Source organism: Leptonotus elevatus, chromosome 4 (assembly GCF_054856555.1).
Source record: "Leptonotus elevatus isolate MCC_2025b chromosome 4, RoL_Lele_1.0, whole genome shotgun sequence".
NCBI lineage: Eukaryota > Metazoa > Chordata > Actinopteri > Syngnathiformes > Syngnathidae > Leptonotus > Leptonotus elevatus.
In genome coordinates this window covers 10,373,023-10,389,407 of record NC_141242.1, presented here as the reverse complement: position 1 = coordinate 10,389,407, position 16,385 = coordinate 10,373,023, and the positions used below count along the sequence as shown (strand labels likewise).

Sequence of the window (16,385 nt, the reverse complement as noted above, 5' to 3'; positions counted from 1 at the left end):
AATTTCATTACACAATCTCCTGGTCTTATATCGGAGCAGAAAGCAAGCTTCGGGCACTGTATGTACACACACACACACACACACACAGACACAACAAAAAGACAATGCACACACGCACGTCCTTATGAGACTGTATGATTGAGTGTGATGCTACATGAGAGCTTCAGTGGGAGTTTTCCACAGCAACAAGTCACAAATTTCAGGCGGTTGGTTGGCCAAGCATGATCCAAAGACACACACACAGTGTGAGAATGTTGTGCATGTTTTTTTAGCTAACTAACACTACTATTACAACTATATTTTTATGGAACAACACTGAATAAATAATACTTTGAGTAGCAAAACGTACAGCTGGTATAACAATGTAAACAAAACGACTCATCACATAGCCATTAATATCTGAGTGATGGCAACAAGACCTCAAATGAAAATTTCCAAATTGGGGCTTAAGTGCCAATATGTTATGTGGCTTGCAAGCATATATTTCCAAATTGTGTGCTTTTTCTTTGACAAAAAAAAAAGAATAACAATATAATTGAGGTAGCAATTTTCAGCACTCCAATCATTTCAAGCTCCGATGTTCTGTGCTGCATTTGCAGGATCCTTTTGAAACATGACTACTAACAGGTAAACTTGCCCCGAACTGCTCATTGAAAATAAAAAACCTTCCCCTGCTTCGATTGGGGAGGACAGGTCGGCTCAGGTGTGCTTTTTTTATTTTTTAATTTATTTATTTTTTTTATGCATTCATGTAGCAACGCCAACCCACACCGAACTTTGAAGTCTTAGCCGTCTAGCCTAACATAAAAGAAACATAAAGAGGATGATGTGCAAAGTTTTTGGAGGGCAAAACAGCTTATTTACATCTATTTACTCATTTATAACAAATGAGAAATTTATGCTTTTTTAAAGCAGGAAGTGAAGAGGATAACATTATGCTTGCTTAGGAATCACATTTTGGGGGACTTGCACCAATTGTGTAATGTCAAGTATCTTGGTAAAATTGTATGTTTATTAGGAGCCCTGAACATTGCCCCGCTGGGAATTTACCCAAGAAAAAGTCCTTGATTCAAGTTAGACTGATCTACACAGAATATCTAGCATAACAGCACCCAAGAAAAAATTGCTTTAGCTGCGACATCTAGTGGTGAACTTTTACACACTGTTCCTTTAATTGTTGCCGTTTTTTTGGGGTGTGCATAGTAGTGACTAATTAATTCATGATTGAGTGATCATTTTGTTCATTACAAACTAAACATAATAAAATTGCATAAATAGCGAAAATTACTCTGTGACTTCTTTACAACCTGAACAAGAACTCAAATTGTCATCTAAATTGTTTGACAAAATGCAGTCTAATCGTCTGTTGTGATGTCTTCAAAGTGAAAGAGATTTTTTTCATAGCTCCAAATCGAAAAACAATAGCAGAGACTAACTGGGGCGCAGCAGGAATTCCTAAATGGCTTTAGCTTTGATGCTTCCCGACGAGGCGGCGCTGGCTGCTCGCGAACATCACGAAATACGAACGGCGCGGCGGAGAAAATGAGAGCTCAAAGGGGGAGAATTGTGGCACATCACTCGAGGTGGAATGCGCGATGACGCTGGCTCTGATGTTTTTGTCAGCGGTGAAATGAATGGGATTCATTTCTGCCATGGCAGTGTGCCACACAAAAAGAAAGGCTCATCTTTTCGCAGAAACACTTGTCACAATGAGACAGCTAAATTTCCCCCGATGTTCCACAGCAGGGGTGATGAGCCAGTGCACCTGGGGGGAAGCGACAGACGGGGCAAACAGAGGGCACGGTTATGGTGGCGGGGCGTCTTGATGAATGCCCCGTCGTCAAGCTACCGTACCCCATGGCACATGTTTAATCTTAGGGTTGCTGCACCTGGTGATCGGACAGGAAGTCACGCCCAACTGGATGCGAGTATGTGCGCGGAAAATCCATGGGGCTCGCGGTTTACGAAAAATACATTAGAAAAAATGAAAAAAATTATAAATATAAATATAAACATTTGGGAGAGAGGTAAATATAATCCACAAAAATGATGTAAAATTTGCCTGATTACTTTACACAGCAAAGGAATGATCAAATACAGGGTTAATTTAATTTACACAATCTATTATGTAACAGTAAAAAGTGTTAACCGATAAAAACGGAATAAAACATATAGACAAAAACGTAGTTAAATATACCCAACTTCCACCGGTCTGCACCGCATTATGCGCATGTGTCATCATTTCAGTAGCGTGACGTCATCGGCCAGCGGAAGTCTTGCGCCCAATGGAGGAATTATTTCCTTTTTCTAGCGAAACAGCCAATCAGAGTGAACTCCATTGTGTACACTGCAATTGATGGCACAAACCATGAAAAAGTACATAGACTCTTAATTATTTTCAATTATAAATGCTATTTTTTACTTAGGTTTGTTCCTGCTTGTATTTTTAATATGTTTTGACACTTATTTTTATGAAACCATGACAGCAGTTGGTCTCACAAACAGTGACTTCTCAGGGATGGACACCATGGAGCAGTGTTTGGGAGGTTCTTCCTATAACAAAATCGAAGGAGTGATCACATCACGTTGTGTACGTAAGCGTCGTAAAATACGTACGGACGTGAAATACTTTAGTATGTAAATACTTAGTACATATGTATTAAGTATTTCAGTCCGTATATTCATTTGCGCACGTACAATTACTTAAAGCGCATGCTTGGGTACGTAAGGTTTCTTTGACTTTCTGAATTAAATTGTGTATGATGAAATAATTTTGTTCTCCTTTATTAATGTGATAATTTTAAGTCGTTCAAGTTCACACATTACAGCATCGTAATTAATTATGAGTAGTAGTAAGCTAAGATATTTGTGAGTATATTTTACCCAATTATGATTAGTAATTGGTTTTAGAATGTAATCAGAAATGTTAGGTAAACTCTACCCAACAAGTATTTCATAATTATTGAATGAGTGTGATATTTAACCACACTGTATAATTTATATTTACGCAATTAAAGTGGCTGCAAATTGTTACACTACATTTATTGAGTAAATTCCATAGGTTGTTTTTTTCCCCAGTGATAGGGTATAAAAAGTGCTGAAGAGAAATGTGAGGCACAAAGAAAATTACAAAGGGCGAAGTCAATGAGGGACTAGCAAAGGACACAGAAAAATGATGAAGTGATGAAGACAATAAGAGCTAAGACTGAAAATCAAATGCTGAATAGAAGGAAATAGATGACAGGAGTGCGGAACAACAATCAAGTTGGCTTTGAAGTGATCAGAAGCACATTTCGTCAACTGGAATGACATGAAAATCTTGGCAATGGCTGTGACGGATGCGAGGCCAGACACATAGAAGAGCCAAAAGAATAAGAATCATACAGGCGCTATTGTGTTTTCATCACTTCTCCCGTGTGTGTGCGTGAACGGGCTTGGCACACAAAAACAACTGATGCAAATAAGCAGGGTTTTTTTTGTTTTTTTTAACTTATTCTGTAATAAAATGGGGGAAGCATATAGCGAGCTAGTGGCACATCTTAGACACCGTTCAGATGCTTGGGATTCGAAAGTCCCTCCAGCCACGTTCCAATGCATGTTATCTTCAAATTGAGCTGCGTCCGTCCTTGCGCTAACCTTGGAGGTGGTGTCCACGGTGGAAGAGGTGGTGATGGTGGAGACCTCGCTGACGGTGGTGCTGGAGAGCTGCTCGACGCCAGGTTGAGACATGACGCGAGGACTCAGTAGCCTGCAAACACAAACATATACAGTAAATATAGTGAAGCCCTTGCTGTATCGCACGTTTTTAGGCAGCATTTTTTCATGGGTTTTTCACAATATATAAGACAAGCCCGAATTAAGTGGTGGGTGCCTTCGGTAACAGAGGAATAAGAAAGAGGAAGAGGTAGAGAAGGACCCCAACTGAACGCCTAAATAAACGTCAGAGAATTGTGTTTATTGTTTTATGCTGTTTGTATGCATTGCATTGCTTCATGTGTGTTAAAAGTTGCAGTTGATATAACTAACTGTAACATCGATGCCAATTTCAACCTGTCCTATGGCTTTCAACATTATATGTTAGCATCATGCTAGCAGATTTTGGACAAAATAATATGCTTCGGTTGAACATTTTGCAGCAATTTATGTTCCAGTGTTTTACTTGTTCTTGTTTGCTTTATAGAGGCAGACTGCCATCATTAAAACATCACAAAGACAGAAAATTCACCCGGACTAGAATTTTAATGTCTGCGGGAAGGAAATGAGGCAAGAGTGAAGAACTTTGAAGTGGCCCGTGAGGCCAGCGACAGGCGTCACACTCGCCGGGATGCCATTTACCGAAAAACATCCGCACCGAGACAAACCACGTTAGCACTGCTTGGGAATTTCCAATGCTTCTCCTGACTCACGAAGCTACATTTCTCAAGGAAATGTTGAATATATAAATATATAACTCAACGAACGGTCCGCATCAGCCCACACTGTGTCTACTTTTTTCCCCCTCTGTTTGTTAGTGCCATTCACACTGCTTATAGTGCTCATTTCCTTTGTTGGGATTGTTCCCATTTCTGTCTGTGTCTTTTGTGCAGATTTTTTTTTTTGTGCAGATTTGAAAGCAGCCATACACCCACGGCAAACTTAAAAAGGTCGAATCAGAGCCAATACTGAAGGTGTAACAAAAAAATCTGATATAAATATAAGAAATTACTTATTTTCTTCTTTTTTTTTTACAAAAAACCCACAGTCAAAAACTGGAATGGCAACATGAATCTCATTCAAAAGCAACAAAAATCAGATTTGACTAAATGGCTATAAATTTGAATATTATTTCTCTCAATGTTCCCCTTTAATAAGAATATAAAACGAATGTTTTACGACATGTTACTTCCATCTCTGCCTTGCTTGGTTGCTCTCCTTTCCTCTCCTCCCCCTCTTCTGGCTCATTAAACACGTCACTCTCCTCTTGAACGAGTGTGCGCGCATGTGTGACGAGCCAGCAGGTTAGATTGTTCCCTCGCTCTGGCTGCTGATGGATCGGTCTTATTAGCCGCCACGGCGTAGGCGTTGAGCAGCCCCGTCCACGCCGCTCTGATCGTGATGCGATGGCATAAGCAATGCCATTTTCTGATGTGTGCACACATCACCTGTGAATGAGCACTTTCTACTTTTTATTATATATAGACTAGTAAATATTATTCATAAAAATATATATCATATATATTTTAGTGTCCATCCATCCAGGGCTAAATATTAAATACTTTTAGGCGGGCATACTGAACTGAATTTCACTTTAAGGGGTAAAAATTAAATAGAACTTAGATGACATTTCCAGGTCTAAGTACAAAAAAATTATTTTCAGGGCTACAAATTAAATCTAACTGAATAAAATTTTCACAGCTGATCAAATTAAATTACATTTTCAGATACATTTCCCGTGAATTAATTAAATAAAAATATATTAAATTGTTCAGAGCAGTATAATAAACAAAATTAATTTTTTGCTGATTATTAATAAATTAAATTAAATTACCTTACATGTTCTAGGGTTAAAAATAAATTTAATTCAATAGAAATTTTAGGGCTCCATATTAATTTAAATAAGTCACATCAAACATAAATTACTTGAGCTCAGTCTGACTGCACTTGTTGACTTATTTTTTTGTTTCATGTCAACTCTGACAGCTCACAGGCTGTCATTGCTGAGTGGAAACTGCATCTGAAAGCTTGACAGTAGCATGCCTCTGTGTGTGTGCGTGCGTGTGTGTGTGCGTGCGTGCGTGCACTCAGGCCGGTGTCAGGAAGGTTATCGCAGAAGAGTAGAGTGGCTCAAGTGTCTGGACTTTACTGTGTGGAGGGCACCTTATCATGGTCTCTTATTTTGGAAGCGACACAGACGTGACGACCTCCTGCAGCTGCTTTCTGTTTATTTGATGAAATAATCACTCAACCTTAAGTTGGTCAAAGTGAATGATAATGCGTGGCGTTGATTAAAAATTCTTGAAAGTGCACTCGATGCTCAAGTGTTTAGTTGCGTCACACTTGGCGTCAACACGCATTACAGCGTCATATGGCACATGACTGAACACATGGAATTATTTCATTATTTAATCTTCAGGTGAAAATATTAAAATAAAAAATGCATTTAAAATTCAAGGATAATATTAAATTTCATGAAATGTAATACATTAATTATTTATTATGTAGCTCTGAAATTTTATATAAATTTAACAAAATGAACTGAAATGTATGTAGTAAAATATTAAGCCTTAAAAATAGAATTTAGTATTTACCGGTAGTCCTCAAATTAAAACAAAATCATTTTCAGGGCTAACTAAAACATTTTTTATGAGTGACATTCCATTTCTAATTGCATTCAAATAGAAGAGGTGGCAGCAGATTTCAGACTTTAGTCATTGCACTGTGCTAAGCTATGCTAATTTGTTTACCTTGCTAATTGTTTGCTGATTGCACCTCTCTAAGTGACCTAACTGTCAAAAATATGCATTCAACACCAACCTTGTGGTGGAATTTCAAATATGAAAATCACACAAAGTCACTCGAGCCGCTATTTACACCCAACGCGGAGACAGCGTGCAAAAGAGCTTTTAACAGCTTCCTGATTGCAAGTAATGAGAGCACTCCAGCAGCAGAACTGCTCGTCCTTGACTGACCAACCTCTCCCCTACTTTGCCACTTTATTTAGAAAAAATAATATGTGGAGAGATGAAGGTGACACATCCTGACCAGAACAAAACAAAACAAAACACCCACAATGGTGTTGCACTGCAGACATTGTAGACAAATGATGCCGATTGTACTCAAAAGAGCAATCAGAATCAGCTAAAAAGAAGCAACAACGCATCACTCACTGTTCTTGAAGGAGAAAATCGATGTTCTCTGGAGAAACCCGCCCGGTCACGGGGTGACGAAAGGTGGTGCTCCTCTGGTTATGACTGCAACCCCAAAAAAATAAGACAGAAGAGGAGGTTAGCAAAAGTCGCTCATAGCTTCAACACGACGACAAACCTAACAGACTGAACACAACTGGGACGACAAAAGGCCCACCCACGCCCACTCACCCCACTGTCCTCGCCAGTGTATATACTGTGTGGACTCAGCACAAAATACTGGCTGGAGCAGGACTGGGCCTCCACGGTATTCAATGACAGATAAACAACATGGCCGACAATAGTACGTCTAGTAAATACATCAAAGTAAGTTATAAAAGAAACCTTGATGCTGTGAACATAGAAGTGACATCGAAGCTCTCAAAAAAACATTGCCAGGACATCAGTGCTTTACTACATGCAAAGGCATATATTGACTTTTAAATACAACTTTTCAGTTGCAGCATTAGCTTGTAGTGCTAGCCAGTGCTAACTAAGTTGCGTGCTTTAGGATTGGCACAAACCAAAAATACAAAAACTGAACAGTGTTAGAATTAGGTCAGAAATATTCCAAAATTGACAGTGTGACGTCTCGTAGCTCGAAAAACTTCAAGATAGTCAAGATAGCACTATTGGTTTCTCGTCTTTTAGTCATATACTATAGCTAACATTAATCTTATGCAGGTTAAAGTGACATATTATTTGGCGAATGAAATGAATGAAAAAACAAGTTAAGTTAGCTAACACTCTTTCTATTTTCATTATTTTCCATGTCCAAAATGTCATTTAAATTGGATTACAATACTATGAATTATGCTAGAATGGTACAAATGTTTGTCCAATGTTTGTGGACCTTCGGAAATGACCCTATAACGGCTTCTTTCAAACCAAAACAACAGACCTCCTAGGTGATTTTGGCGATGGCTTCTGAGACTTTTTGTGGAGTTTACTCATGATAGACATTGCTGCTACTGTACCAAGGGCAAGTCATCAAACTTCTCCACCCTCTACACTCAATTAACAAACATTCACAATTTGGAATCACACATTTGTCTAGGATACATGATTCAAATTTGGTAGCAATACGGCAATTTTTGAAGGACCCTATGAAAGCCCCTTAAATGTTAGCTTCAAACGATAATGGCAGATGTCTTTTTCTTGAGACTTGTTCATAGGTCTACATGCGATAGTCACCCAGACCAAGTCTTGTGTTACTAAGTAGAACTGGCTTTGAGTGTCTGAATATTCCCTATAATTCTGGGTTGCACTTCTGAACCACCGCAATCTCCGCCACCAAGGAGTCGCCATGTCGCCGTCGTCATCTTGTCCCCGTGTTTGACCTTCCGCTACCCGTCCAAATGCACGTGGCATTTACCAAGGTTGTGAGGTAAATGTTAGGGGGAAGTTTGAGTAAACATGGGTGTTAGTGACCGGTGCTCTTGTGACAGCAAGTAGCGATCCTACCGCCCAGCACCCCCACCCCATCTCATGCAAACACACATGCACAACATATGATCTGGCATGGCAATGCTGCACCTGTTGTAACACATGACTTCAACGCGAACATCCATCACTTGACAGTTGGGAAGCTTACCACTGAGTCAAAGGGCATTATGGTACAAATTTCCTTTACCGAACGTAAACCACATTTGACGTTAAATGATATCCTCTTAGTGACATACATGTATCAGAAAAGCCTCAATAGAATGCGGATGTGCATCTTGACGTCATGCTGTCCTTTAGACAGCAAACCAGATGTGTCGCAGACGGTGTTGTTCTAAGTTATCTGCTAGTGGGTGTTCTCCAATTCAAAGGCCGGATCTATTTAAAGGTTTTTCCACACGAAATACATTTGAAGTGCAGCGAGGCGGGGGAACGTGTAGAGAGACAAGGTCATTCTCATTCCAGCACATTCTGTGTGTGTGCGTGCGTTGGTTGAAAGCAAGTACAGTAGAGGTATAATAATTAGCCCTACAAAGCCGATAAAGCAAAGTAAGGTAATAGGTCAACTAAAACTCGAATATTCACGATGAGTAGGCTCACTGACGTGCCCCCAAAGAAGGTTAAAATTGCCTTGAGATGGCACAAGATGACAGCAAATGGTGGGTAAGTTTTGTGTTTTATAGCAGATTTCTAGAAACACTACTGAACCAATGGCGAGTCATCTAACATTGGCACCATTTTATGCCCAAATACCATGAGGAAATCTCTTTATTCTCATAATTTAGCATCATCCAAAGGTCTGTACGTCAGTTTTGAGTCACGGTTCAAAACATTTTATGTACTTGTTTTTTATGTTCCTCTCTGTCTCGTGTCAGCAAAAAAACACATTTTGTAGAGTACGGAATAGGTAATTTCAAGTTACACACACAAAATTTACGAATGGTAAACTGATTCTTGTTCGTCAATTAACTGCATACACATGGTGATACTCATATAAAATGTGTCATAAATTAAAGCAAACAAAAAAACACTACTTGAGTGTTAAATTGGATTAAGCATGGGTTGATTGGTCATGCCTGCAGCTGTTAAACATCAACATATATAAAGTAAATATACTAAAAAATAAGTAGTGTTAGATTATCGTCCGGGCCGATTATCAGGGCCGATATTTGTCATTTTGGCGACTAATGACCTAATTGACCCTAGAAATGTTGCTTCAAACCAAAATATCAGATTTCCCATATTTTATGAAGTACGGAATCATGAAACTTTTTTTCCCCCGTCTACTCGCACATAGACATGCTTACCGAATTTCAATTTCAATTAAAATGGTTTAGGGACTGAATATTTAAAAATAAAAAATAAAAATGGTGTGCACTACTGAACTGGTGGCGAATCACCCAACTTTGCTGCCTGTTTCCGCAATCTGAGCTAAAAAAAAAAAACATCTACAGACCCAACATACCCACTGAAGACAACACACACACACAATTTAGCATGCACACACTAACATCCACCCAGACACACGCTTGCCATGCCAAGACCACTACCAATAAATAAACCCCAACAGGATGCAGGCAGCTTACTGCATGGTTTACCTTTCGTGTGCATGATTACTTCTGGGGCTTCACCACTTGTCTGTCCCTCCGAGCATGAAAATGTGCCGCGAGTACGCCGCCATGCTCGGAAATAGACGCAATGTTGTATGCAAACACACACACGCACACACTACATTGAGTCAACATGCTGAGTTCCAAGCCGGCCTGTGCTGTCAGTGAATTCCAGCGAGCATACGGTGATGACACATTTGGTTCAGGCTCCACATTGCTGCTGCCATCATCTCTTGATCGGGTTTCACGTGGCGTGATAGCATACAGTAACACACATGCATACTTGCTCATTCAGTCATTTAGCATCCCAAAAGAGTCATACCATTTGTGGTTCTGACACCAAGGATAGATAGTTGGGTTTCCCACTGACACCGCTAGTGCTGTCCTAATTAGCCTGCTGTATGAACTGATGCAGCCTGCTGAGATGAGAGGTGCAACATCTTCTAAGACTACTACGACAGTCCAGTTCTCACACTCAACACAATTTCATCCAGCTTCCCTACAGTCAAAGGCTCTGTGCTCCCGGACTCCCGCTCAGGTCCACATACAACTGACATGACCGAATGGAGGTTTTGTTTTGTAATGCAAACCTATTTACCGGCTTTTAAAACGTCCGTAATACAACATCTCTCCATGATGTTTTGGCATCTTGAGAAAATAGTGGCGTGGATCTTTTAGGCTTTATAAAACATTTGATTGGAAGTGAGGTTAAGAATCACATCACAGCCGTAACGTACTTTATTAGTCCGTTTTTAAGTTTACACCGTTATAAATCAAAGCAAATAAGAAGCCTATAACGACGCACTGGTGTGTCTCACGTCTTGAAAAGCATGTTTGTCAAACTAATGTGGAGTGGTTCTAATTATTAATGAGTGATGAGAAATCCTTCAAGTGTGCAGCACTCACATTTCAAATTCTCTTTTATTCTCCTCATCAAGTAGAAGAGCAACTGAAAGCAACTTCACAAGCGCCTCGAAGAGAAGTTCAGAAAAGCATGAATGAACTACACGACGCTTAAACAGGTAGGTTGGTAGGGAGGGTAGGTTAAGGTTTTAGAGGTTGAACAACTACCATTTTTTTTGTAGTTGATAAAAATGCATATTTTAAAAGCAACCAGGCTACCGATCTCATTTTTGGTTAAATATCCCGCACGCATGTAGCATCCTTACTGCCTATGAATGGACTGACGTCAGTGTAGTAAAGTGACAAGTGTCGTGATGTTGATGCATGTTCTATTATACAATTTCTATGATAAATAACTTATTTTTAGCACATGGATTGTGCTCCTGCCCTCATTGCCACTGCCAGCCAGTCTTTTAGTTACACTATGGCTGTTATGTATCTTTAAAGACTAACGGCAATCAGAAAAGTCATTGCTAGCTAAGCTAACCCCTTCCACAAATAACTTATTTTCATACGTCTGCGCCATTTTGGTAGGCAGATTACAGCTGTAATAAAGCAGATGTCTAGGTTGTTCAGCCCTTAATGGAAGGTTGGTAGTAAACTAGCTAGCTACCTAACTAGCTAGTAAAGTCATGTTAGGTAGTTAGTTATAGTGCTAAACAGGGAGTAATAAGGTCAAGTAGACGACTAGTTGGTTCAGCCCTTAGTAGGTAGAGGTTGATAGAAATCTAGCTAGCTAGGAAAGTAATGTTGGATAGTTATAGTTCTAAACAGATAGTAATAAAGTCAAATAAGCGACTATACGTTTCAGCCCTTAGTATGGTAGGTTGGTAGCAATCTAGCTAGCTATCTAGCTAGGTAGGAAAGTTATGTTAAGTTGTTCGTTATAGTGCTAAACAAGTACTGTAGGTAGGTAAATTAATATGTAGGCAGATAGGTAGGTATATTTAAAGCATCAAAAGGTCACTAATTGAAAGACCTTACATTAAAGCACTTGCTGCCCTCGTCTCAATGACAGGTAGTCTCATAAATTTGTCAAGCATTGTCTGTAAGACACTCTGCTTGGATATTGCTGCCATGGCACCATCATTTCCAATATTTGTCATGTATCTATCTAAGGAGACTCAACAATGTGTGAGTCAACTTGACAACAAATGAGGGGAAACACTCAGACAGGCGTTAACGCTCGTCTCACGCCGTAAACACTTCACACACTCCATCGCTCTGGCTGATGACAAATGACAAAACGTGGAGAAAGAGAAGCCCCGCGGGCACAACACAAAACGTGCAGATGTGCAAGCTCAAGATTGAGAAACACACCGTCCAGGCTGCTCAGAACAAATATGTGACAGTAAGTCCACATCAGCGGTAGACGAACAGAATGAAGCCAAAATAAACTACAGGAATGAGCATTCATGTTAATTAACAGATAGAACATAAACATTGGTTACACATTCAGCGAGATGGATGATGCAGAGGTAAAGAAGAGGCAGAGGATTATGTTCTTAATTCTAATTCATTCATGTAAATCAGGCATTAGCGACTGCTAAAACTTAATCCCGTTGTCGGCAGTGCTGGTGGAAGAAGAAATGAAAAGAATCACCTAATTATTAATCATCAGTCGGTCGACTGGTATGTAATGGAAGATAGTGTTGTTAACCGAGACCTACTTTTGACATCTTAACCCAAAAAAAATTCTAAGCGACACCAGTGCCCCACACGTGTTGAGTAAATAATAAACATTATTGTGCTTACTGCGCTCATAGGATGCGGTGTAATACTGAACATGTAGCGTGCATCGACCCTGACCATTTTCCGAACAGATTGGAAAAACAAAATCGCTCCAACACCATTGGATATTCACTCCCATAATCATGCCTTTATTGACTTTGATTGAAAGAGACAGGAAAATGGCCCACGTTGGACCAACATTTAGACTCTGAGCTTACAATTGTTACAGAGGGTTGAACAAGTGATCATTTCATCACAGTAACTGTATAACAACAGTAAATACAGGTTTAAAACTGCAGGAACACCAATAAGTGACATTGAACTTCGTTTTAGGAGATATTGCTAAAAATCAATAGCGTTCTTGCTTAGGGGCCTCTTTTATTGCTCATTTCATAGCTTTTAATTCCACTTAGCTTGGTCTTGTTACCGCTGCTCTCTTTTTTCAGCCTGTCACTTTGGGTTAGGGCTATAAAGTGGCACTTAGTTGTAGCGCCGCTGTGAGGCACCACGCGGATTCTTCAGCACTGATGAGCTTTCTTGATTGTGTCTGGTTTGGGGGGGGGCGAGGGAGTGGGTCGGGCGGTCCCTATTACCAACGCTCAATCAGAAAACAGCAGCCTGAGCTGTGACTACTTCGCATTGTGATGCCGTAAAACAGATTAAAACTACCCAGGCCCCTCAGGAGACTGCTTCAGGACATCTTGTTGCCATGGTAACATCTAGACCATCTTTAGCTTTAAATAAGCCCCTCCACTTTCATGTCCAGAGCTATAGATATTTCCAAACAGCGCAGGGATGTTGTGGCAGATGGAGATTAGAGTACTTCCAGCAACACCTCATCTAAATATTGTGTGTGTGCGCGCGTAGAGCTTTTAGGAAAGAAAAGAGACAGACGGCATGGTGACTGACAGCCTGGCATGCTAATAGACGACAAGTCGACAGCGCATTCACATTCAAAACATTTCACAGTGTCCTGAAGGTTCGTGTCTGTAGGAGACGAAATGTGCATCTGTGTGTGTCTCTGACGTCTGAATCAAAGCCAAAGTTTGTGCCGGGGGAAAAATAAGCCAAAAATCACGCATCGTGCTATAGTGGAACGAACAGGGTGTCCAGAGTACATAGAAGACCCTTTAAAGCGAAATAAATGTCCTTGTAAATTTGACACGTCACAGAGAAAAGTGCTGTTAACAGCCCTGCCAAATTTGAATCTTGATAAACATTAACATTGAGCAGCTCAAACTCTCATAGACTAGGAGAGGCGTGACTTATGCTTTATCTCCACAATTCAATACTACAGAGTTCTCCGTCTTCTGAAAATTACCTTCAAACATGCACTGTGCAATGTATAAACAAATCTATGATGTCACTTTACAGGGACCGTTGCAGGTATTCAAAACTCAAGCAGTGATCAAATTTAACCAAAATGGCTGCTTCAAACCATAATGGGTGACTTTCTGTTCAATTTCAGGCATGGTTAGACTTTTTGTGTTCTGTTATGAAAGACGTGCCCACCCAATTTTTTGTCAACTTAGTGTCAGGGGCTTTTTTTATTTTTTTTTAGAAATTCCCTTATTGCGAATCTCAAAATTGTAAAAACTTTTGACGGCATGCACATAAAAGCAAGCCGTGAGCCAGGAAGATGAGCGTCCTTTCGCCTTTATTCTCTTCCTCACATTGACTATTGGAGCTAAGCTATAACCAAAAAGTAGATAAAAGAAAATTAAGACTCCATCACGATACATCGCACGCAATTACAATCTAAATTTAGCAACAGCGGTAATGTCCAACCACCACGTTGCGCTACTGCCGGGTTCGTCTTTTACTACATCGCCAAATGTAATGACATTTCACACATATCACATTAGCATACGCAGATTAAGCAGTACTCACAAGCACAATCATTGAATTCTGAAGGGACCACATGAACCGATTAAGACACAAAAGCATGCAGCACAAGCAGTCACTGCTTACATTCCATAAGCTACTACCTGCTTTTGTTGTGCCTCAGCCTAATAGGCTTGCTACTTCAAAGACACAAAGAAACAAAGGTCCTACTTTCAAATACAAAACAAAACAAACTGTAACAACGCACATGGCACAGCAAAATAAAATTTCCTGTTAAATTGAGCCCCCCCCAAAAGGATGATTAATCAGTCAGTAAGTATAAGAAAAAGCCATTCCTCCACCTAATGCTCTGTGTCGCAAAAAGATTTGAACCTTTCCTGGCGCTTTAATCACTCTACATTTGTGATTTCAGGAAGTCTCGAAAAAAAAGTTTGTTTTAGTGTTATATAAATTCCAACATTGCATCAATGTTTGCACGCTGCTAATGAAGCAGTTAGTGTGACGCATACTTTCCTGAGCCGACCCCATTTGCACTTTTTTAAGCTCCTCATTGTGTGTCGGCTCGGGGGCTTTGGACAATGGCAGGATCTGTCCGGCATCGATATTGAGGATGGGATGCCGGTACGACTGCCTAAAGCGCCCTAACTGGTGATAAATGACTAGTTTACTGGCCAGCAGTGCTCCATTATGATGTAACACACAAACACACACTGGCGCCCTGATTTTATCGCCTGGGTGATACGCAATAAACTATACAGATGGCATCAAAGGCCTTGCTAATAATGTCTAGTAGAATGGACCTTACAATAAAAGCCTAAAAATCAACTTTATCCTGCGCATTGGCTTTCAAAGATGGAAATAGTTTGGAGGTTACTAATGTCCAGTTAATATGAGCTACATCATTTCTACTGTCCGAAGTTGAAAAGGGTTCCAAAAAAATGATATACTGTATAAAAAAAAGGGGGGAAATCTACAGCTTATTCCTATTTTTAAATGAGACCTAAAATTATCAGCTGTAACGGGGTTTTTACAGGTCTGACCAAAAACTACTCGCCTATTAAAGATGATGAAATTAACACAAGAGAGGGGGACCTTGATTTAAATATTCAGTATGCAGCTCCACTCATCTACATCCATCACTTGCCTTTACAAAATAAACACATTAGTTCCCCCATTAGGGGCACAAATTTATACAGCACTATTTATTAGCCAGCTATGTATATTGCCCAAAAATTGCCCAGCACAGCAGAGAAAGTTAAAAAAAAACTCTCTATTTTTAGGTCTCCAGTTATGTGCTCCAGTTCTGAAATTAAGCATACACAGTGGTCACCGTCATTTGGATCTCAGAGGGAAACGCTGGCGTATTCAAACGAGATGCTACGCTTCATTAGGAGGCTGCGAGAGGAATCACGCCGGGGAAGACGAGCGGCACAGACGTGTTTGGAAGCTATTGGCCCATTTAACTGCTTTCACTCCCCAGCAGAGTCAACGCCTTCATGGCCGTAGAGACTTCTGACAGACTACACAGTCACCATAGAAAGTTCCATTAGTCTCCACTGAATGAGTTTTAAATTACATTTTGTTTCGAAGCTCAGTGTGCTGACATTATCAGTTTGTTTTTTAAAAATAGGCAGCACGACAAAGAAAATAGTAACTCTAATTAAACATGTGCGAAAGGGGTCATCTTATGCAAAAGTGACTTACTACCATAATTTCCAGACTACAAAGAGCGCCTCATATTATGTACATAAATTGGCTGCTTTGCTTTCTTAATCACAGGTCTCCACGTAATAATATGGCATATTTGCAAAGAAAGGTGTGAAGGATTGTTTAAATGTCTCACAAGTCATTCGCCACAATAATATTGGCAAGAAGACTTTGCCAGTGCAGTGTAGTTACCACATAAGCTAACAGTTAGCCTAGCTTCTTCTCCTACTACTTTTTCTCTTTCCTTATATTTTCCAGCAGT

At 40.0% G+C, this 16,385-nt stretch overlaps 1 protein-coding gene across 12 annotated transcripts in view; it reads right to left on the bottom strand.

Annotated features, from left to right (window-relative positions):
* LOC147175462 (pleckstrin homology domain-containing family A member 7-like) overlaps positions 1-16,385 on the bottom strand; it is a 72,829-nt gene that overhangs the window by 30,382 nt on the left and 26,062 nt on the right. For 6 of the 12 annotated variants that reach the window (XM_086073562.1, XM_086073560.1, XM_086073568.1 and 3 more), the window contains exons 5-6: positions 6,867-6,959; positions 3,637-3,748 (exon numbers count right to left, since the gene is read on the bottom strand). In XM_086073562.1, the coding sequence (XP_085929688.1) occupies positions 3,637-3,748; positions 6,867-6,959 (205 nt within the window). The remainder of the gene's footprint in view (positions 1-3,636; positions 3,749-6,866; positions 6,960-16,385) is intronic. The other 6 variants (XM_086073572.1, XM_086073563.1, XM_086073564.1 and 3 more) reach the window with 1 other exon arrangement.